This window comes from Cuculus canorus, chromosome 6, assembly GCF_017976375.1.
Source record: "Cuculus canorus isolate bCucCan1 chromosome 6, bCucCan1.pri, whole genome shotgun sequence".
NCBI classification, from domain to species: domain Eukaryota; kingdom Metazoa; phylum Chordata; class Aves; order Cuculiformes; family Cuculidae; genus Cuculus; species Cuculus canorus.
Genome location: NC_071406.1, coordinates 23715262 through 23737559, shown reverse-complemented (window position 1 = coordinate 23737559; position 22298 = coordinate 23715262). Strand labels below are relative to the sequence as shown.

General features: G+C 43.1%; 1 protein-coding gene across 2 annotated transcripts; it reads left to right on the top strand.

Moving 5' to 3' along the window:
• The first annotated feature begins 11091 nt into the window (after positions 1-11091).
• CHRNA1 (cholinergic receptor nicotinic alpha 1 subunit) lies at positions 11092-21898 on the top strand. 2 transcript variants are annotated; one of them, XM_054069927.1, is made up of 9 exons: positions 11092-11219; positions 13089-13234; positions 13384-13428; positions 13848-13957; positions 14194-14389; positions 14997-15234; positions 16311-16534; positions 17840-18079; positions 19995-21898. In XM_054069927.1, the coding sequence occupies exons 1-9, from the start codon at positions 11180-11182 to the stop codon at positions 20124-20126; spliced, it is 1371 nt and encodes a 456-aa protein (XP_053925902.1). In that variant the 5' UTR covers positions 11092-11179; the 3' UTR covers positions 20127-21898. The 2 variants fall into 2 exon arrangements, with proteins under 2 accessions (XP_053925902.1, XP_053925903.1); XM_054069928.1 differs by lacking the exon at positions 13089-13234 and having other exon boundaries at positions 11123-11219.
• The last annotated feature ends 400 nt before the right edge of the window (positions 21899-22298 follow it).

Below are 22298 nucleotides of genomic sequence, written 5' to 3'. Positions count from 1 at the left end.
TGTAATTATTAAAATTATAGAGATAGTGAATAACTGTCAAGAACGTGTGTCTGGTAAAAGTTAAATATCAGAACTATAGGAGAATATTTAGGATTGTGCTTGGGGCATAATTAGGAGCTTTAGGATGAAAAGGGAAAAAAAATCTTGTGTCAATTTCAGGAAAATGTCCCAGTAGTGAATTAGCTCAGTGGTTTAGCACAGGTTAATTTGCCCTCATATCAGCTCGGCCAGGCCTCTGCAATTCAGTGGGAAGGAAGTCCCCGCTGAAGGCAGGCTGGGCACAGCGCCTTCTGGTCCAGGTCTCCATCCTGGCAGCCCCACGATGGTGCCTGGCAGCCCCGCGCACGCACAGCGCATTGCATCTGCCACACGGATGCAGCCCTCGGAAGAGCAGAACGTGTGCTCCCCACACCCGCAGCCTGGGTGCAGGGCTCCTTCCCGGGGTGGGGGCTGCCTCCACCTGCCTGCCAGAGGGATGCTCACCATCCCTATTTGAGAAGGCAAAATGCTGTGTGCTGTGGCCTTACACGGGAGCCTGTGGCAAACCTTTAGAAGAGCTCAGTGATGGGCAAAGCACGCTGCCTTCCGAAACAAGAATGCAAACTTCTGTTTATGCCAGATCACCCAACAGGATGGAAGAAACCTATTATAATTATATGCAATACCAAACTTTTTCCCGCCCTTCCCCCTCCAAAGGCAAAGGAAGAACTAAAGGTTTCTAAAAGGTATGTATATGTCATGCTTGCTCTATTCCTGACCTAATTTTTGCATGCTGATGAATGTTTTTATTATAGCTATAATTATATGGCAATAAGGGGAAAAAAAAACATTTAGTGAACCTAGCAATCATGGATTTCTTTTTTAGTCATGCAAAATTACTGCTTAGCAACTGCATTAGCTCTAGAAAGCTTATGTAATGCAAGAGAAAGAGAGTTAGGTTGTGTGTTGTGGTTTAAAGTGATTGCTGAGCAAACCATATAAGGCAAGAGTTCCTTCTGCTCTGCTCACGTGCTGTAGCAAGTGTGTGAGTAAACGGCAGCAGACACATGCCTGAGAGCAGGGTGTGAGAAGCTGGATGTGGGGCTTTGTTATTGCACCCCCCGGAAATGTGCCCAGGGTCACCTCTCTGCGGCACGGGGTTAGCACTGCAAGCTCTGCCACCAACAGAATCGAGAACACTGGATCGATACGCAGAGGACGCAGCCTTACGTACCCGTCAAATGATCCAACTCTTCCTCAATTCTTTGGCATGTTTTTCCTCTGTCTTTGATCATGGGCATTTCAGATTATGCTATTATGCAGAGCCCTTGCACAGACTGGTTATTTCTTCATGCTGGCCTCATTTGCTCTCTACATGATGTGGGCTACACCACAGAGACACTCTTCGTGACACAACCTTCTGTTTATCAATTTGGACAGCACAATTCATGAACTTCTCTCATTCCTATAGCTGGCTTCATTGGGTCAGAGTACCTTTTTTTTTCTTATTCAATCTCTCCCAAGGATAGTGTCAATAAGGTGCTCAAGGAATTTGTTCAAGAGCTTTTTGTTAGGTATCTTTTCCTATTTCTCACATTAGTATTTTGTCTCAAGGACATGTATATCTCCTTGTATTATGCAGGTCTTTATCACTAGTCTGCCTCAGTGGATTGGAGCAAATGGTTCTTAGGCCTCTGGGACCCTTTGATTAATGTATTTCCTGAGGCAATTAGGCATTGTTTTGAAAAATAGATTTGGCAGCCAACTAGGATTCATTTTCAAGCACTATGTTGCCTGTAATTTCTGTTTCCTGCTGTCAAGCCCAGAGTTTCAATGCTAAGTTTTTTCTCTTCACCGCTTTCTTCTATGCCTTATTACCAACTGTGTCAGTAGTGCAAACAGGATTGTTGAAACTATTAAAAATACTCATTTAGTAGATTAATATTCATATGGTGGTGTATCCTAAATCTTACTGATAGATCGCTCACTAAACCCAGAAGAACTTAGCACAGCATGGTGCTGTTGCTCACTGCTTGTCTCCAGCCCTACTCTGTTCTCAAAAAGGGGAGGGGACAGATGCCTTTAATTGTTTTTTATCCTTTTAGCCTGGTTGATGTTCTGCAGCATCATGATACTGGACATATGTTGCTTGTAGCATGCAATAACTCTCACATGGCATCTTCCAGTAATTTATTAAAATGCAGGTACTAGATACTGTATTTTAATACACTGAGACACACTTGCTGCACGGTGCTTGCAACACCAACACAGTGCAGCGCAAGATACTTCACAAAAAAAAAACAAGGTCCAAAGCCCATCTGAACACCTTTATTGAAAGTAGGCACAGACCAGTAATCAAACATATGTGGGGGGAGTTGTAGCACGTGCCATAAGCTGTTCCCTAAGTGAGTTGCAAGGAGACTTGCAGACTTCACAGAAAGCTGTGAACTTCTGCCAGTAGTTCCCCAGCCCACACATACTCTTGCTTTTTAGACAAAAGACGTAATTTCCAAATGCGTTACAATACAGTGGACACATTGATTTTCAATCTGATAAAAATACTCCACCTGCAGCAAACCAAATGCTTTCCCTTCCTTCATTTATTTTCAAGTAAGGTGCTATGCTGAATCTCCATGGCTGTTTCATGTCCCATTGCTGGAGGAGGAGTTATGGTCTGCCTATGGTTTACTTTGATGTTCTCTCTCCGTAGTATAATCAAGAAGGGTTGCTCTAAAGTGAAGTTACTGCAAAAAGGTGGCTTGACGTTGTCTGGTGAGGATATTGGTGGTGGAGAAGGCCAAAGGAGGAGCTGGAGATAGTGCTGTGGAAAGTGTGGGCTAGCTTGTTCTATGGTGGTCTGTGCTCATCCTTGGGTTGGAAATCTCTCCTAGCATTTAGAGGGATCTGACATTCTCTGTCTCTTGCTCTGCTGGGAGGAAAAACTCCACTAACGTTCCCTTTTCCATATGCAGCTCTGGAATCAGATTTAGCCTCACTCCTAAGCCATCATGTTGGTTTGCTAGTAGTGTTAATTAAGAAGAGAAAACTAATGTACCAGTGCACCAACATCCGAGTCTCCTTCTGTTATGAGTAACTTCGACAGTGAGCTTTGACCTAGATAAACCTCACTCCTAAAGCTTCCTTACCTTCAGTCGAAGACTCCTTTTAGTATCACAAACAAAGAGGCAAATACACTTTAGAAGGTGAAGGTAACAAACTGAAGGTTTTGCTTCACCTAACAGTGAAGGCTGAGAGCTTCCCAAGTGGAGATTGCTGCTGGTAGGCAGGTATCAGAAGCAGTGGGGGCACACTGGCACCATCCATTGCTGTCTCCCTTAGTTGTCTGAAAGAAGCCAGTGCAGCGCCCCACTTCCCTCTGCCCATTTCTTGTAGGTGTGTTGATTTTTTAGCAGGATGGAAAGTAGTTTGCTGGTGAGTTTTCAATGTGCATGGGAATTGTATCCTCCACATCATAAAAATATTTAAATGGCCCAAACCTCCCTCTCAATATCTTTGGTTCTGTTTAGTCTGCTTATATTTATTGAGAGATACTAAGAAGAATTGAGGAATGCAAACACTGTCTTCTCTCCACCTGTCTCTGTTGGATGGCACCAACGGCCTGTGTACCAACAGTGACATGTTGATTGATTTTTTTTTCCCTTTTTTCCTCATTATGCTGGCACAGGACTACAGCAGAAGCAGTCAGAGAAATAAGGCTCTTGCTGCCATAGCCTTTCTAGAGAGCCAGTAGTCAGTATAACATCCCTCCCAGTACCCATCCCACTACACCACCAGTGACCTGCAAGTGCAGAGGACACATAAAGAGAAGAAAGGAAAGATATCACGTAGTTTTCAGAATTAATTGCCTAAAGCAGTTGGGAAAACTGACCAAGTAAAATGGTCATGTGGAGTTTTCTCTGCCTCTGTAGTGAAGGCAGTATGGACTGGCTGGACACTGTGCAAAATGACACTTATATCTGGACACAAAAAGCTGCTGGCCTACAAATCCACTTGCCACGCTGCACTTCAGCATGCTCTAAGCTGCTACGTGTGAACACAGTTTGTCTGCTTGAAAACAAAAAGCAAACTCAAGGGTTGTGTGACAAGTCAGTGTAAATGTGGCCATCGTCTGCTAGGAGGAAGAATTGCACAACTAGGTTGATCTGAAAACTAGGCATCATTAAGAATCGGTGAGCTGAAACTCTTTGTTTCAGTGCCAGTTTCTCTTACACGGTTGTTACTTGTAGTGCTTTCACTCCTGCACTGCTTGTGTTAGATTTACATTGCTCCCCCTGCTATGATATTCCCTCAGCTGTTTTGAATGTGGTGGATTGAACTGTTATCAAATTCTGAATATCAGCGAGCAGAGAAATCTGGAATTTAGCTTTGTATGCATTCCCAACTACAGTTAGCATGGGCCATCGGAGGGACAGGAACCACCTCCTGACTTTCCTCTGGCCTTCAGTCCCACCCAGATGTGCCTCACCACTGCAAGCCCCCAACCCTCCTGCAGGAACCCAGAGCCACCACACACTTCAAAACACACTCCAAAAGTGGGGTTTTAAAAATATTTTAGTTATCACTTCAAAGGTGTTTCTTGGGTTGAGGCTATGTTTTTGTTTTTCTGTTTTGCCAGCTATAAACACAAGCTTCTAAGTCCCCTGTTGTCCAACACAAGAGGAACGTGGCAAAGATCTTGCAGCCTGCCAAGGAGGCAAAATAAACTTTGTGTGACAGGTGAGAGCTACACACCAGGAACCACAGAAGTCAGTCTTTTCCATTAATTACCAACAAAATCCTGTGTGTGCTGGCAAAGATCCCAACATAAGCAATAAAAGTGCATATTTTGGCATGAGGTCAGTCCTGGGTAAAGCACACATCAACAAATCCGTGTGCAAGAGCAGAAACCCGTCCCTGGGAGCTAATGGACGGCATGCACAGAGGACAGTGTTTCCTGCTCTAAAACACTGTTGTGGTTCAGACAGCACAGTGAGGTAAATGTTCACTTTTTAAAGGCAACCACTGCAGCTCTAGGTGAGAGGGATGCTTTGCAGAGACCTGTGTAAAGTGTTTTCTGAGATCAGCAAGGGCTTAGGGAGGGGAAGCACTGTGTGTGAATGGAGAGAGTGCTCTGCCACGCAGAATTAATTCTAGTCACAGAATTAAAAATAAACTAAACTTGTTTCTGTGTGTTTATCCAACTAATACCAGCACTACAAAGCTGGATATCCTGAGGCTCTTGCAGGGTCGGATAGGCATTTTCAAGGAGGCAAAAGTTTATCCAAGTAGCACTTAATACAGGTGTGAAGTGGGATAGTTCAGCACTCCTGCTTCTCACAGTGGTACAAGCGCTCCACAGGGTGCAGGTGACCTCCAGCTGGATGGTTGTGCTCTTATCCCATAGCTGGGGCTGTGTGGGGAATGTTCCATGTGTGTTCTATGTTCCAGGAGTTAGTTGCTTTTATATTTGTGAATGATGACATTGCAAAAGGCTTGTAGTCAATATAATCTCATAGGCCAGAAGTCAGAGAAGAGCCTGTGTCAGTTAAGTGCTAAAATGTGCTTTTTACCTTTTTTTCTCCATGTGAACTGGATAAGAGAGGTAACTAACTAGTGCAGGCACTTTAAAGCATTAAAACATTCTTCTCACATTGCCAATTCTTCTCTCCAGCAACTGTGTAGTGGAGCTACCCCTAAAACACTTTCAGGACAACTCCAAACTATAGAATACTGACCAAAATGTGTTAGACCTCATAAGAGCAGAACAAGAAGTTTGCTTTTGTGTAAAGCTAAACTTAAGCAGTCTGCCCTGCAGTTACTCCAACGGAGAAACATCTGCATTTAAAAACAGATGTATGTATTTAAATATGTAAATGTGAGCATCCAGAAATATACTTCAGGCCAAATGCTGTTTGTGGTGCCACTCATTAAAGCCACTGTATGAAATGGGGTAGCGGTATGACATGATATGCGTGCATTTCCAGAAGTCAGGCTCAACTGATTAATTCAGCTACACACTTACAGAAGTGAATGAGCATCAGAAAATGTACCTAAAATTTAATCAGATGTTATAACACCATCTCCAGGGGCAGACGCTTCCAGGAGAGCACTCGGTTACCCAACACTTGTTTAAACATTGCCTTGGCTCTCTCCACTGTCAGAATGTGGTAGAGCTACCAGTGCCCTTCCGGATCCCAGCTTTGACACCCGGGCCACATTCTCTGCCCAGTTTTACCATGAGCTGCCAGACTTTTGTGTTTTGTGGAGTTTTTTCTGCATGTGCAGAGAGAAAACTCATGCCTGGTGGTTGCAAAGTTCAGAACAGGTGGCAGTACTGGCCTGTACCAGGCTGAGCGCATTTTCCAGATGGTGACTTGTGCTGCTGGGAAAGGGCAGAATTTTTAATAAACACAGGTGTCACCTAGCTACATCCAAGAACGAGTGAGATTTTCCTGACCACAGAAGCAGAGTATCTGAGGAATCCTGCTGTGCAGGGAAGTCTTCAGGAGGAGATGGACCAGCAAAGCTGTCCCTTTGCTGTCACCACTCTAGCACAGCTCATGCAAGCTGCTGTGCTGACAGAGCAGCACACAGGAGCAGGGCAGAGTAAACCTTACATCTAATGGACTTGTCCTATTTTGCTGTCTTCTTTAGCTCTCCAGCATGACTCATATAGGTCCCAGAGTTAAGTGCTAGTACTCGGACAGGAGCTCTAAAAGCAACCTTGTCAGAGGTGATCGCTGGAGTTGAATTTACTACTTTATCTAGCTTCAGGACTGGCTTCCTGTAGTTTCCGTAACAGAAAAGCAATGTGAAGCTGCAATTATCTTACCTGTTCCTCTGGCACTTTGTGGCTGGTCACCTGTCATCTCACCTGACTGCATTTTCATTTATTGCTGGTCTCCATTCTTGCTGCCATACCTGCCTGGCTCAAGCTGGGTAAATGAGTCTCTGTTGCCAGTGTCACTTTTGTCTGAGCAGTGTGACTATGAGGGAGGATGCCTGTTTAAAGGGGAGCAGTGTTTCTCCTCACCTGCCATAGGTTAACACTTGTGTCACTGATCTAACTACACGTTTTCTGATTGTGATTTCTCTGTTTTACTCTTGACCCTCTTCTCTCTCTTCTCTTTCTTTCCAGACTGAAGTCCTTTCTTCAGAAGCATCCTTCTGATTAGAAAAACATACACCATGTCTATGCTATGATATGTAAGCTCTGTAACTGCAGAGATCAGAGAAATGCAGATCATCAGTTTTGAGTGAGGATTTGGTATTTTTATGTCTTTGGTCTGTGTAAGAGAAAACAAAGGGAAGATGTGCTGAAAACAGATCTGCTACAAACATCCATGGGGGTAAATATATTTACAGGATGGCTAAGGTGTGTCTCAGTATGGATAACTGCAACTTTGAATTTCTTAATTTGTGGAATTAAATCCTCTCCATCAGTATGTACTGCTGTGTATATTAATGCTTGGCATGCTTTTATGGGCAGTGGAATAAACAGGGCAAGTACAGTCCGTTAGCATCTCAAGATTGTCGTTAACTCCTTGAATGCATTTCTTCTTGAAAATATTTACTCCCTCTGTTTTGCTCTTGCTGTGAATTGTTTGCCATCGTTCTGGCTCAAATGCCCATCGGGTGCCCACTGCATCTTTTCCAGCCATCTGTTGCCATCTGGTGGCAATAGTCTTGAGCTGCCAGATTCCTGTGAGATGGTTACCAGCGGGAAATGCGTGACATACCGTCTATAACTAGGGGCAATCTGGTAACAAACACATGGTAATTCACAAATTACTTGTCTAACCATATGCCTTCTCTTATACAGTGCTGTCATAATCTACTGTCACCAGCAATGCCATTTTTCTCATATCAAAATGCATGAAAATGTGCATACACTGCATTTGGAAGCTAAAATATACCTAAATGAACACTGCTATTATTTTTTCAGCTTTTGTACCCTTAATTTCCCTGACAAAATATCTACCTTTTTTTCTATTCTTTTTATTAATTTCACTTTTGCTTCCCTTCCCCCAGCAGGCCCTGCAGTCATTGGAGCCTCCTGCATCTACTCTTTTTAGTAGAGCATTGCATTTTTGCATGCAATTCTGGGACAAAGTGCAAATCTTTTATTCCACTCTCTGTCAAAAGCACTAGGTTTTCTGCTTACTTGTAACCTGACTGTATGGTGTCACCCTGCCAAAAAGACTTATCTGAGGTAGTACTCGTTCATGGCTGACTTCCTTCATGCTTTAGAGGGAAGAAGCCCTCTCGGCACTTGTTCCTGGTACGTGAATTAAAAGAGCAATGCCCTAAATTCAGCTAGGAATGGGGTTTGCTTCTTTACAATCAATATGAATGAGACCTGTTCTGCCATTATCATCGTGGGAAGTGGATTCATCTGAGGTCTAGAGGGGACCTCACAAGCCAGGCCAGCAACCTTGGAGTCGAGATAGGCATGAAAAGAGATTTTCTGTCTGAGAACAGAACATTTGTTAAAAAATCTCTGAATACTCTGAAGGTAAAAAACCAAAACAAAACAAAAGCCAAACCCCATCTTCTTAGCTGCAGATCAAATTCAGGCACTTGCTATAGCTCGTGCCTTCCTTTTGCTTCTTCACCTCAGTCACTACTGGTCACATTCCCCAGTGAACAAGAAGTATCATTCACTTCCCTGTCCATAATAAACCACAGGAGCTTGGGTTGCTTTCTTTTTTTTTTTTTTTTTTTTTTGAGAGAGAAATAGTCTTGTGTTTCTGCCAGTGAACATTCCTTGCTGCCAGGCTGTCATTCCCCAAAGCTCTTCTGCAAATACTCGCCCTTGCCTCTTCCAGCAGGAGCTCTGACTCCCAGTCAGAGAGGTGGAGCTGGCTCCCAGGTCAGGGGCTGCTCCCAGGCCAGCACAGCCACAAGAAAATCACCCATGTGAAGACTGCAGAATTTCTGAGGCTCCAGCAGATTCTACACCCTTCCAGTTCCAAGCTACTAGACTTTTTTTTTTGTGGGAGGACAGGAACTCATGTTACCAAAGAGCATGGTAACTCTCTCCTCCATCTGTTTCAGAGTTAACCTGTCAGTCTTGCCTTGGGTGGGCACAAATGCTTTGAGAGACCCCAAGAGGATCCGGAGGGGCATTGTCAGCATTCCCGCAATGCCTGCATGCAATTGTATCTCTGCTGAGCACAACAGCTGCCCGGCCTGGGATAAAGGTTGGAAGCAACCAGCAGTTTGTTTGAAATAAGATAGCTGCAACAATGGGGGCTGCTGGCCAAGGCACAGGCCAGGGATGAGGCAGAGTTATATAGATGGAGAGATTTTACTGGGAGATAAATGTAAATGCAGAGAATGAAGGCTGAGTTAGTGGAGGTGGTAGGTAAGGAAGTGATGTTAAAAAAAAAAATAAAAGTCCATTTATAGTAAAGGCATCTAGCGTGAAACCCCAAACCAGCTGGCAGGCGGCACAAGAGGTATCCAGAAGAAATAGAAAATATATCTAGTGTCACCCAGAGGCAAAGCTAAGAAAGGTTTTTGTGGGGAATGTTTTCTGGAGAAAGACATTTGGAGCCGTGTGTAAGAGCAAACCACCTAGTGCAGTGTCCTGTCTCCCAACAAAAGGTGCCTAGGGGAAAGTGCAAGAACAGCTTGAGCATTAGCCAATATTGCCCCAGAACACTAACCCAGCCTCCTGTGACTTGTGACTCTGTGACTTCTGTGACAGACTTCTCGGATTTTCTTGGAGATTTTTTATTATTTAATATCATGAAATTAATTTTTCAAACTAGTTTTTCTGAATGCGCATAAAGTTCTGACAACCTTACCCTCCTGTGCCATCAAGTTCCACTTCAGCCGTGCCGTGTGAAGGAGTCTCTTGGTTAAACCTGCCAACTCTAAGTGTCCCTTGATGTCCTCTAATTTTTTGCATTAGGATAGCAAATGAATCCAAATATGTCTTCTCCAGAATGTTTGGGATTTTACAGACCCTACAAAAACTCTTTCTTTCTCTGGCTTCTCTTCCAGACTGAATGTTCATACTATCTATCTGTTCCATGTATGGAAGCCAGTTTGTACTGTGGATGTTGTTGTCACTTTCTCATAGGCCTTTTCCAAGTCTACTTTTTGAAATCAGAAGATTAGAACTGCAAAGAGCACTCAGGACACCATGGATTTATAGCAGCGTCTTTCCTGTTTGCTTCATCTCCTTTCCTAGGAACTGATGGACTTGCTTTCCTCATGCTGCTGAGCGCTTCACAGAACTATTTGTCTCAAGATTTTGTCCCTGAGTGATATTTTTGAGTTTAGAGGAAGTCATCATACATATATACACATATATATATGAGTAGCCTGAATAACTGTGCATTCTTACCAAACACCTCACTTTTACCAGTTTTCCAGGTGATTTATGACAATAATGAGCAAGCACTAACATGCCCTGCAGAAATCCACTGGATCTGCCTTGCTGTAGAAACCAATTGTATTCCTACCACTTGCCTTTCACAATTAGGTAAGTCTATAGATATCTATGGGAGGGGGTTTACCCTCTTACTTCAGGTTATTTAGGTTAGTTAACAGCTTTCAGGGAGTGGGGGAGTTCTACCAAATACCTTCTGAAAATCCCAGTAGATTCAAGGAGATGTATCTCTCTCGAACATATTTGTTCACTTCTTCAAAGGTTTTTCATCCATCTGTGATGCTAAGGGAACAGCCTCATCCCAGCACGGTCTGTATGCGGCAGGGGGGTGCATCAGGAATGAATGACTGCAATCTGTTTTCCCTCAGAGAAACAAAATCTCAAATCCAGCAAGTAGCACTTGTTACAGAAGGTGATGCACAGCTTTGCATCTCCAGCTTGAAAGTTTCTGAGATCTCACTGAGATGTTCAGTTACTCTACAAGTAATTCCTTTTTATATTTATTTACATATTTATCTGTTTACTAACTCACTGATCACATTACCAATTAGAAAACAATGACCTTTTGTAAACTGCAGAAGATACTTGACTGGTGAAACACATTGTGCTCCCATTTCTAACGAGGCGGTGCAGTGGCCCTCAGCTGTCGTTCCCAAAAACAGGTGCTGTAAATCAATACCTCGATGGTTATATTTCACCAGTGCCCTGGCAGGAGGCAGCACAGCCCTCCTCTGAAGACACCTTAAATGTGCTTTGTGTGTGCTTCCATTTGTATGACTGCAGCAAGGAGAAGTCAGGATGATGAAGGTCCATCATGTACTCCTCCTCATCTGCACAGGTAAAGGTGTTCCAGCCATTGCCTTGAATGGGGGTTGGCTCCTGCCCGAGCGTACAGGACCAGGCTTTGCATATATATCCATATGAGTGAATGTCTGTTCTGGGAACTGCTTGTCCTGCTGATAAGGTTTTATGCACACAGCAAATCATTTAAATGAGAGCTTTGGAGTGCATTGATAATAGCTCTGATATTTGTAATTTCAGACACAAGATATTTTGAAGTGAGGAATTTTTGTGTTTAATTGCTTTTCTCTCTGTCATCTTTTTGCCATGCTCCTATTCACTCTGATGCTATATATACTTCAAAAATATGTGAAAGGATCTAGTAAACATGGCCTGAAATGTAAAAATTCATTAAGAGAAGTTTCATGAATTTGTGGTACTATTGGCAAGGAGGCAGAATTGATTTGCAGCCACGTGCGTTGTATCAGGATGATTCTTTTTTAAACTGGCCCTTAAAAGAGTAAATATTTTGTGATCCTAAAAACTTTTCACCAAATTCAAACAGTATGCTAAATTCCTACCAAGCTACATCAGAAGACAGCAAGGTGAAGGATTTTAATTAGGTTAATAAAGCATAGCAAACAGCTTGACTTAGATGTGACGCTATGATCATAACTTAAAAAGTGAAAGATGACTCCTGCCCACTCCAGCCCAGCCTTCTGGCAAGGAAAGCAAGCAGTGTTTGTCTGCAGCAGACAGCTTTTCTCAACGACATCCAAGTATTTAAATATCATGTCATGATAGGACAAGGGCAAGACAGAATCCAAGGCATCTCTGTTCAACTATATAAAAGGAGCTGATGAAAAGTCAGTTAGAAAACAAGAGGAAATCCTGGCTTGGGTTGGAGTCAGCAGCAACATTCCTGTTGACTTCAATGGCCCAGGATTCAAACTAAGAGAAGGGAAGGCAAGGATGGGATCTGCCAAAAACGCTTGCTGTGAGGATGAGCTGTTCTGTTTCCCAAGCCTCGCTTCTATTTGCTTTACTTCTTTATAACAGCGAAGAAAGACAGTCTGAGCACATGATGTGCCTGCTTGTTCTGCAACAGGCTATCTGGAGATGGGGTTCATCTGTTTTAATGTGAGGTGGGAATCTGAGCCCTTTGTCCCTTAGGAGTACAAATCTATGCACATGAACTGCTAAACCTGCCATTTTGACATGTAATGCTCTCCTTACAAGGGGTTTTGGGCAGCATTGCTGAGACACACTGAGTAGTCTGTGGGCAGAGCTCTCCAAAACCAGGTTGAGACCTTCTGTGAGGAAAGGGAAATATGATATTTCTTTGTTAATTGTTTTGTTCTCTCTCACCATGAATACAGCCTGAGCAACTCCCATCATGGAGAGGAGCTCTTGCTCTCTTTAGGCTCCAGATGCAAGGAGTCTGGATGGTGCTTTCACCTCAATGCCTGTTTGGCCCTGTCCTTTAACATTATTGTTACATGCAAGTCCATAGAGCTGAAGGTAGGGAAGACAATATTAGAAATTCCTTATCATGGGTATTTTCTGCACTTAGCCGTCCACAAGTATTGCACATAAGCACATCTGCAGGCTGGGAGAGCCTGGGGGAGATTCCTAATACTCAGACCAATGTCCACCATCATGGCTGTTTGCTTTCGTTCATTTCCCAGTTGGAGGCTGTTGTTGCCTTAGTCTTAAGCTGACCTTCAGATCAGATAGGTGGTTACCCCTTCTGATGGTATTTGCAATGCACATAATGCGCACCTGAAATGAGGAGTCACACAGAGGACTGGGACTCACCACTGGCTGCTTGCTGTTGACAGTATTTCCTTCACGTCCACCTCGAACTGACAGTGCTGTAGCCTTTTCCCTGTCCCATCTCCCTGATGCCACCCCTGCTGTTCTGCAGCTGGGCTGGCCCTGTGCTATGAAGATGAGAGTCGCCTTGTTGAGGACTTGTTCAGGGACTACAACAAGGTGGTGCGCCCAGTGGAGGACCATCGGGATGCTGTTGTCGTCACCGTTGGACTGCAGCTCATTCAGCTTATTAGCGTGGTATGGTATGAATGTGTGGCACATGTTAAACCTCTGGCTTACATGATAGTGCCAAATAGGGTCGTTTTGATAAGGAAACATTTTTTTCTCCTTTAATCCTGACATTTGCTGCTACTGCCTTCTTTTCTTTCCTTTTTTTTTTTTTAAAGGATGAAGTAAATCAGATTGTGACAACCAATGTACGCCTGAAACAGGTAACTCTAAATGTTGTTAAGTATTCCATCTAATTCAAATAAATGCACTGGATACAGCCAGGAATGAATTACTCTGTTATACTTTCAGGGGCAACTTGGACAGGTAGGTCAGCTAGCAGAGCCTTTCTTCTTAATGGGATTTCAACAGAATGTGCTAGACACTTAGAGCCTTAAGAAAAGAATTTGCATTGTATTTCAAACAGTAGATTTTAGTATATTTATCTTTTCTACATATTTTTATAAGCTTCTTAAACCAAAATTTAAGCTATTGTAAAAAAGTAGCTGGGAGTCCCACCAGCATATGTTTATGCTTACCTGCATGTCCCAAAGCAAGGGAAATGCATGTTTCTAGGATGTACCAAAACTAACCCCAGAAGTGCTGGAAGAGGATCTCAGTGGCTGAAATACTCCCTCTTTAGCAATGGACAGATGTCAACCTCAAGTGGAATCCAGATGACTATGGCGGCGTGAAAAAAATCCGCATCCCCTCAGATGATATCTGGCGGCCAGACCTTGTTCTTTACAACAAGTAAGGGGTGCCAGCTGCCTGGGGAGGGAGGGGTAGCTCTGCCCCACGGCACCACTATGGTGGGGTTGTTTTCCTGTGACATCTGGGCCAGTGGGTATCATGCCTCAGAGCCAGCTTCTCCAGAAGAAGGCACAAGGGCATTGGGGGACCAGATGATCCACAGCCAGAAGAATCCTTTTATGACTATGTTAATTATGCTGCCCATATTGCTGTAAATGTCCTTGTTCCTTTTGCAGCGCAGATGGTGATTTTGCCATCGTTAAATACACCAAAGTCCTTCTGGAGCACACAGGCCGGATCACCTGGACACCACCAGCTATTTTTAAAAGTTACTGCGAAATTATAGTTACATACTTCCCATTTGACCAGCAGAATTGCAGTATGAAGTTAGGAACTTGGACGTATGATGGCACAATGGTTGTTATTAACCCGGTAAGCAAGGAGTTTGTAATTGTGAAAAGCAATGAAGATCTGGATATATTTTTGGCTAAATTTCAAGCTTAGGGTGGAACATAACCTTGTTTTGACTGAAAAACAAGCAGGCACTACCTGTAAAATATAAAAGCCCCCTTCATAAACCTAGCACAAAATTTCATAGTTTGGCTGCTAAAATTCTGTGTACGCATAATTCCTGTGCCTTAATAGTCTCCTACGCATTTATCCTCTAACAGCTTCACAGCACTCCTCCTTATGGTGTTGTCTGTTCCGCTTTTGTTTGTTGGTTTTTTTTTTTTGGAGGGGTGCTTTTACTCTGTTCACGGCTTTCCATTTCCAAGGACTCTTTCCCTGTCCTCTCAGGTATGTCTCCCATCTGTAAATATTTAATCTCTTTAGTCTGCTATCCCTGACGGTTTCTGTAAATATTTAGTTGAATGCTGTGTAGAGGATGATATTCTAAGGCAGAATAACATGGACAAGAGTAGTTTGCTCACAAAAATTCTTGAAGTGCCTTATTGGGAATCCTGTTTCTGAGCAACTGCCAAGTTTTGGGTTTGTTCGGAGCAACTAATACTAAGAATTTGTGGGTTTTTGCTGACAGGAGAGTGACCGCCCAGATATGAGTAACTTCATGGAGAGTGGAGAGTGGGTGATGAAGGACTACCGCGGCTGGAAGCACTGGGTTTATTATGCTTGCTGCCCTGACACCCCCTACCTGGATATCACCTACCACTTTCTCATGCAGCGTCTGCCTCTCTACTTCATCATGAATGTCATCATTCCCTGCCTGCTCTTCTCCTTTTTAACTGGGTTCGTTTTTTACCTACCCACAGACTCAGGTACATAAATTTATTCATTCTACTGCTATAGAATTTGCTCTTCTAACAAGTTTCTTTGAAATTCTGAGTATTTTAAATTACCTGTGAACTTGAAGGGCAGTGCTTACTAAAACTGAACATTTCAAGTCAAGACAATAGCTCTAAACATTCTGCAAATACAGGGTAAGCACTGAAAGCTGAAACTATTTACATAAATGAATTGGGGTGATTTCCCACAAAAATCACTGATTAACTATCCAGTTAAATTCCGCAAAACACAGTTTTATCTAGTTGGGTTTTATGTTCTGCCATAGGTAGGTAGTCGATGTGTTAGTACATCACACAGTACGTGAGCACACAGTCAGTGTGACTGAGGTCTTCTGCATCATGTTAGGGCAAAGAGTTTGTTCACACACATTGTAAGACCAAAAGAGTAATCCTGGTCTCTTCAGGCCTCCTTTGTCCCTGAGCAGCTCTTGCCCCCTGCAACCATTTCCTCTGCTTCATTCCTTTTACTTTGTGTCAGCTTTTCATACTGCTTAATTTCATTAAGCCCCTTCTATGTAATACTTGATGTATTTTTTTCCCCAGTGGAAAACTTTATAGATTGAACTGGATAGAAAAAAGATGCATGAATCATGTTTTGTGGTTCAGTTTTGACAACCTACATACTGGAAGATCTCAAATAGCAACTGACCTCTGGTGTCAGATGTGATTTTCTTCTGCACACGCAGCCCAGCATGAGCCTACCAAAGAGTAAGGCAAGTGAACCCCCAGCAAGCATTAATGAGGTGCATATACTTTGTCTTTCAAAATGCACAGCCCATGAAGTGCTCCTGGCCAGTAAGCTTTCCGTACCCATCACCCATACCTCAGCTTAGTGATTCTCATTTTAATCTGGAACTGATGCTATTTTAGGCTCCAGCTTTGGCCTGTTTAGTTACTGCTTTGGATGTTGGGAGAGATGTTAGCACTCCAGATGCATACACATGAGCTTGTTTGAATAACAATCAGCCACATCCTAGCTGAAATACTCTCTGTGCTGAATGATAGGAGTAGCAATTATTTGGGTTTTGGATTTTTTTTTGGGGCGGCAGGTGAGAAAATGACTCTCAGCATCTCTGTCCTGCTGTCTTTGACTGTGTTCCTTCTGGTCATTGTGGAGCTGATTCCCTCCACCTCCAGTGCAGTGCCTCTGATAGGAAAATATATGTTGTTTACGATGGTGTTTGTCATCGCTTCAATCATCATCACAGTCATCGTCATCAACACCCACCACCGCTCCCCAAGCACTCACACCATGCCGCACTGGGTCAGGAAGGTGAGCTCTATGGCTTTGCATGTTTCCTGGTTTCCACTGAGCACTCCATATTTTATTAGCAGGTTTTCTAATAAAAGTCAACAAGAATTGGGGAAGCAAATGCATCATGCTAAATCTCTTTGGGCACAAGAGCCAGTGTTTACTACTTAGCTGTGTTTACTACTTAGCAAGACTGCTAAAGGGCTTCTTTTTCTAACAAAATTGTCCACTGGTTTAGTCTTGTAGGGAACAGATGAGGCAAAACACAAGCAGCTGAAGGTACAAGGAAAAGAAAATGTCCAGCTGGACTCAAATTACATTTCCTGGTCTAATTCTCCATCTGATTGCAAAGCACTGTTGCCAGCCAGTGGCCAAGTTTGACAGCCTGTGTGAGCGCAGAACACAAAGGCCATTGGGGATACTTGTGAACATCATCCTGCTTGGCAAAAGACAGTTCAGGAAAAGCTATGATCTTCTCTGTACTTTTCCAGTAAATACAGTTGCTCTGCAGTCCTTGGGAAGCAAGGAGATCCATGCACAGTAGTCTAAATGGTGACTACAAGATGTAGAAAAAATTGAATGTTTGTCATTACGAGTTCTTTGCCAGGGAGACAGTACCAAAGAGAACCCGTTCACTTATTTTTGCCTTTTTTAAGCCACCCTGGGTTCATATTACGCCATGACATAAGTAGGAGACTGTTCTGTGTATTTCTAGTTGTAGTTTTAAGGCTACAGGTTAAATCAGATTCACTCTGCAGCACAAACAGTCTCTGCAGAAGGGAAATTTTAAAAGGAAAACACTGCACATCCTTAAAATTGCTTTGGTAATCCCCTGTTTCTGCAAAGGAAATTATTGTAAACCTTATATGCATGTATTATAAACAGTTGTGATAGCAAAGTCAGATGTAAATAGCCAAACGAGATCCTTTGTAGTCCATTCTTCAAGCCAGATTTGTAAGCAATGTGTTCTAAATTAGATAAGACTGGTAGAGCTCTGTCAGCTCACACTAGCTGACACACTAGATCGAGGATGTTGTACCCCCTCTTCATACAGAGATGTTTGCTACATGGCAGGAGGAAATGGTTTCCAGAAGATCTGTGACAGGGCTTCAAGTGACTTAATCTGCCCCAGGGCATAAGGCTGACAAAAGCCCCAGTGTGACTGAGGCACATGGGCTGTGACATACTCTAAGAGGGAATCTGTAGCTGATCCAGCGCAGGAAGCAGTTTGGGGCTGGAGAGGCTTGCCTTTGTTCAGAACACAGCTGCATCTGTAACACAGCCCTGCAGACCAGCAACTGTCATCTTCTCCCTCTTTGTTTTCAGATCTTTATTGACACAATCCCAAACATCATGTTTTTCTCTACAATGAAACGACCGTCCAGGGATAAACAAGACAAAAATATTTTTGCAGAAGATATTGATATTTCTGAAATTTCTGGGAAGCCAGATTCTGTGCCTGTCAACTTCTACTCCCCGCTTACCAAAAATCCAGATGTGAAAAATGCTATAGAGGGAATCAAATACATTGCGGAAACGATGAAATCAGACCAAGAAGCCAGTCATGTAAGGCATTTTTTGTGCATGATTCATTTCTTGCTTTCCAATTGCTGCAGCTTGTTTTTTTGACAAAATATCCCCACCTCACAAAAATACTCCAAGCTCTGATTTGGCTTTAGCAGGGGACAGTCTTCTCCCCTTGGTGCAGTGAACAAGGAGTGACAGATAGCTGTTGCAGATGGGAATTGAATCTTGGTCCCAGAAAAAGAAAAGGGCGGGGGAGAGGGGGAAGTGCTAAGGTTTTCTAAATGTGGTATGTCAAGCCATAGAGATGGAGGGCCTGTGAGCAGCAAAGCAGTTTCAAGAACTGCAAGTTTCGAAACACATTCCTTCTGTTTCCCACTCGGGCGTCTTCCCCCTGCAGTAAGCAGGCTTCTGTAACTTTCGAAAAGCCAGGAAGCAAGCCAAGTTCCAAAAGGCTAATAGTTTTATATGAGAAGTGTTAAATGTAACTCAAAATTATAATTTCAGTTTTGATAAGGTTTTTGTTTATTCCTGAATGCTACGAGTAATCCCTGAAAGTGAAGCATGTCATGAGCTACTCTGATTACTGATTTTTTCCACACTGCAAGCCAAAGGAAGGATAAATGCGTGTAGAGGCACACATGGCAGTGTTCCTCAGGAAAACCTAGCTCTGCCTCCTTCTAACACATTCAATGCAATTAACCCCCTCCTTTATTTCAGTTATCACAACCCACACAGCTTTTGCATGGATAATTCAGTCCCAGTACTTCACCTTTCTAAATTATCATAGGCTTCCTGTTGAGCTGCAGGTTAGCCTGAAGATAGGGTGAGAGTTCTCTGAGACAATAATTTGGCCCGTGCTCCGGCAAAAGAGGTGCCTCCTTCCCATGGACAGGATTTACACCACGGTGTTTGTTCCTGTGACCAAATTCCTGGAGCATGTGGAATGGCTCTGGCTGTGGTCTCATGTTCTCCATGACTCCTATGCCTTTCTGCAGCTAAAGTGTTACCTTCAGCGGGGCTGGCATGGCTTCAGAACCTCTCTGGGCTTCACTTCCTCCTAGGCTTACAAGGAGGCTCTTCAGGTTACCAGCAAGTGTTCCATTCGGAAGTGGAGCCCAGCTGCTTGTGTCATCTGGGCACCACTGATATCACTTCCAGGGGGGGTCAGAAGACAAGTTTCCTAAATAATCTGAAGGCGTGGCTTCTGAAGGTTGCCACTTTATGGCATTCACTTATGCACCACCTCAAAACAGTATTGATTAGTAGTGTCCTCTAGATAATTTACAACAGGCTCTCCCACTCATGGGGCAACAAAAGCAGGAGTAGAGAGTGCCTTAGGCCAGTATGTGTCACTCTGTAAGGCAGAGTCACAGGGTAGAAATCCTGGGCCCTGCTGCACTTAGCACCTCACACTCTGCTCCGTCTTACGGTGCTGGATTCCCATAAAAGCAGCCAGTGAAAATGTGGTCACAGATCAAGTGGCTCATGGTATCTTATAACTGGAAAAAGGACTAAGGGGGGGTACTGAGAAAGTTTTCCCAGACCTTCAAGGATAACTAAGCACAGAAAGCAAGAACTAGCCCTAAATTAACGCCAATTGCTCAGGTAGCCCAAGAAAAGAGAATGCAATAGATAAATAGAAGCCAGCTGGGTCAAACTAAGTGTTTTGCTTTCCATGTTTTAAACTCTTTTTCAAAAGCAACCATTTGACTAAAAATTAATCTTTTCAACATTACTTCAAGTCAAATTTTTCACCATATTTCCAGGGTTTTTTAGTCTTGAAACTTGCGTGTCCGGGTAGCTTAGGCTTTCTCAAGTACTGACCTGCTTTTTGCATAATAATATTGGAACTTAAGAAAGAGTCTTTCACTTGTTCAAGACAGTCAATTATAAGAATGCCCAGAACAAATGTGCCTTTGCAGAGATTTTACCATCTCCTTTATTTCTTTCCCAGGCTGCAGAAGAGTGGAAGTTTGTTGCGATGGTGCTTGATCATGTTCTTCTTGGCATATTTATGCTAGTTTGTATTATAGGAACACTAGCTGTATTTGCTGGTCGCCTTATTGAATTAAATCAGCAAGGATGAACATCAGCTGGAAACTATTTGCTGCCCTGGTCAGCATCTGAAAGCATCTTAACCATCAAAACCTGGCCAGCCTCCGAAAGTTTCACAGACAGGAATCTGTTCCTTCTGGGAAAGAGCAGAGATAATAAAATGGAAGGCTCCATACTTAACACTTCTGAGCTGCTGCTTTGTGGCATTTCATGGCCAAAAAGAAACACTTGTGTTAGAAACACTTGGTATACTAAAGGCTGTCAACCAGGTTTTGACCGATTTACCATTTATTGCAAATGTTAATGTATTAATAAGACTGTCTGACTTTGTAACCCACAGCTACAACTCCAGTGAAATCAATAGCAGTGTAATAAGCTTTAGCTGAGCTGTAAATCTGTATCCAACTTTAGCATTCAATATGGTTTCAATATCTGCTCTGTGGTTTTTGTATTGGCAGTCACAAATGACTCCACTTGTAACACTAGATGTAAACGGCAGAAATATCTCAAACTCCATGCTTAAGCACTTGAATTTTATGCACAAATATGAAATAACTGACTGTCATATGTGAGACTACCTGTGGGAATTCTTGATGCAGAGAAGAGGAGGGAATGTTCCTTACTGTGGGAAGGATCTGGTCTCAGCTAACTGGGTCCCACAGGTATTTTTTGCTAGTAAGTCCTATGGAAAAGGGAGAGGAGGATTTTTTTTTTTTGCCTTGTTTAATCACCAAACCATGCTCTGTGACCATCAGATATCCCAATGGCAGTTGCTGCCCCCTTATTTTTACCTGCTAATACTCATTAAGAAGACCCACATTTGCTATGTATTAATGCTGAAGATTCTCAGTTGTCCACAAGATATTCTGCAATTGCACTCGAAGTGAAAAGTTTAGGGCAGAGGTGAAAGGATGGTATCCATAAGATAACCTCTGTGCTCAGCCTACTCTGCTCCAGGAAAACTGGATTCCACTATCCATTTTGGCTAAACTATCCAGTTTGGCTAAAGCTTCAAACTTGGAGGTGCTCAGTATGACATCTTAAACATCGTTCTCTCTGTTCCCTGAAAACTGTCTCCTGCCCTGCTGAAATTGATCATGAGCATTGAAGTCAGACACAGCATTACAAACACCATTCCCAGGAAAAGTATGGATCTCAGTTTTGCTTACACATGACAAAACAACAGGACACATCCCACTCTGAGCAACACAGATAATTCAACCCAGACTTCATTCAAATGTTGGTCAGCAGCTCACTCTAGTGGTTAAAACAAAGTAGTACTGCTTTTGGCCACAGACAACTGGGTTTTGGTAAATATTTAATGTGAGCAACAAGCTTATATGTGTTTCAGTAAAACAGAGCAGAAATACTAGGAGTGCTGTCTGTTTTTCTCAAAAATAAAAAAGGAGAGGTGGAGCAACTGGTACAAGTCATCTTTCCCAGCTGGTGGTTCACGCCAATAGGACTACTTTGCAAACAGCTGTAAATAACTTGCTGTGAGTTTAATAAAATAATTTGTATTATGTTAATACTTTACAGGAATGTGTCATGTCTGCAGAGGACAGGCATTTTAAATGCTATATAGAGAAAATCAGGCACTTTTGCAATACTTCCTGCATTGCATAGCATCTGCTGGACAATGTTTTGGTGAGCTGCAGCCCTAAGCAAAGCAAACGGATTGTCTGGGGCAATCAATCACTTGTAACACTTTGCTCAGCTCTAACAGTTTAGATGATGGTAATCTTTGCCTCCCTGGATGATCATTAACCCCATAAATGATATATGCTGCACGACATCTCTGCTGAGACATGGAGGGCTTTCTGCAGCTCTGTTTATCTTCAATGTAAGTTCTCAGCTCCTCAGCCCTTGGAGAGAGTCACACAGTTCTCCAGCTCACAATGAGCTAAGCTGCAGCATATCAGTGCCTGGGACTTAATTTGGGAGACTGTGATTGGCGCTAAAACTGTCAGAATAATCCTCTTAAAGAAGCATATGGTTGAATCTTAGCATTAAAATTAAACAGGAAGTAACAAGATTCATGGTGAGCACCCACTGTATCTTTGTTCAGCTTCCCCAGCTTCCTCAAGGCAGATCTGGGTCTCAGCATCCAAATTCCACCCATCTGTGTGCCTCTGTGTGTGTGGACAAGTGCATGCCTGCCAGCTTGCTACTCCAGCTCCAGCTCTCCTCATACACAAATAGG

Bases quoted from the DNA above. Each gene is read 5' to 3' on its own strand.
- CHRNA1 (XM_054069927.1), top strand. From the start codon at position 11,180: ATGATGAAGGTCCATCATGTACTCCTCCTCATCTGCACAG. The intron at 13,958-14,193 runs GTAAGGGGTGCC...TTCCTTTTGCAG, and splicing joins GACCTTGTTCTTTACAACAA to CGCAGATGGTGATTTTGCCA. The intron at 16,535-17,839 runs GTGAGCTCTATG...CTTTGTTTTCAG, and splicing joins TGCCGCACTGGGTCAGGAAG to ATCTTTATTGACACAATCCC.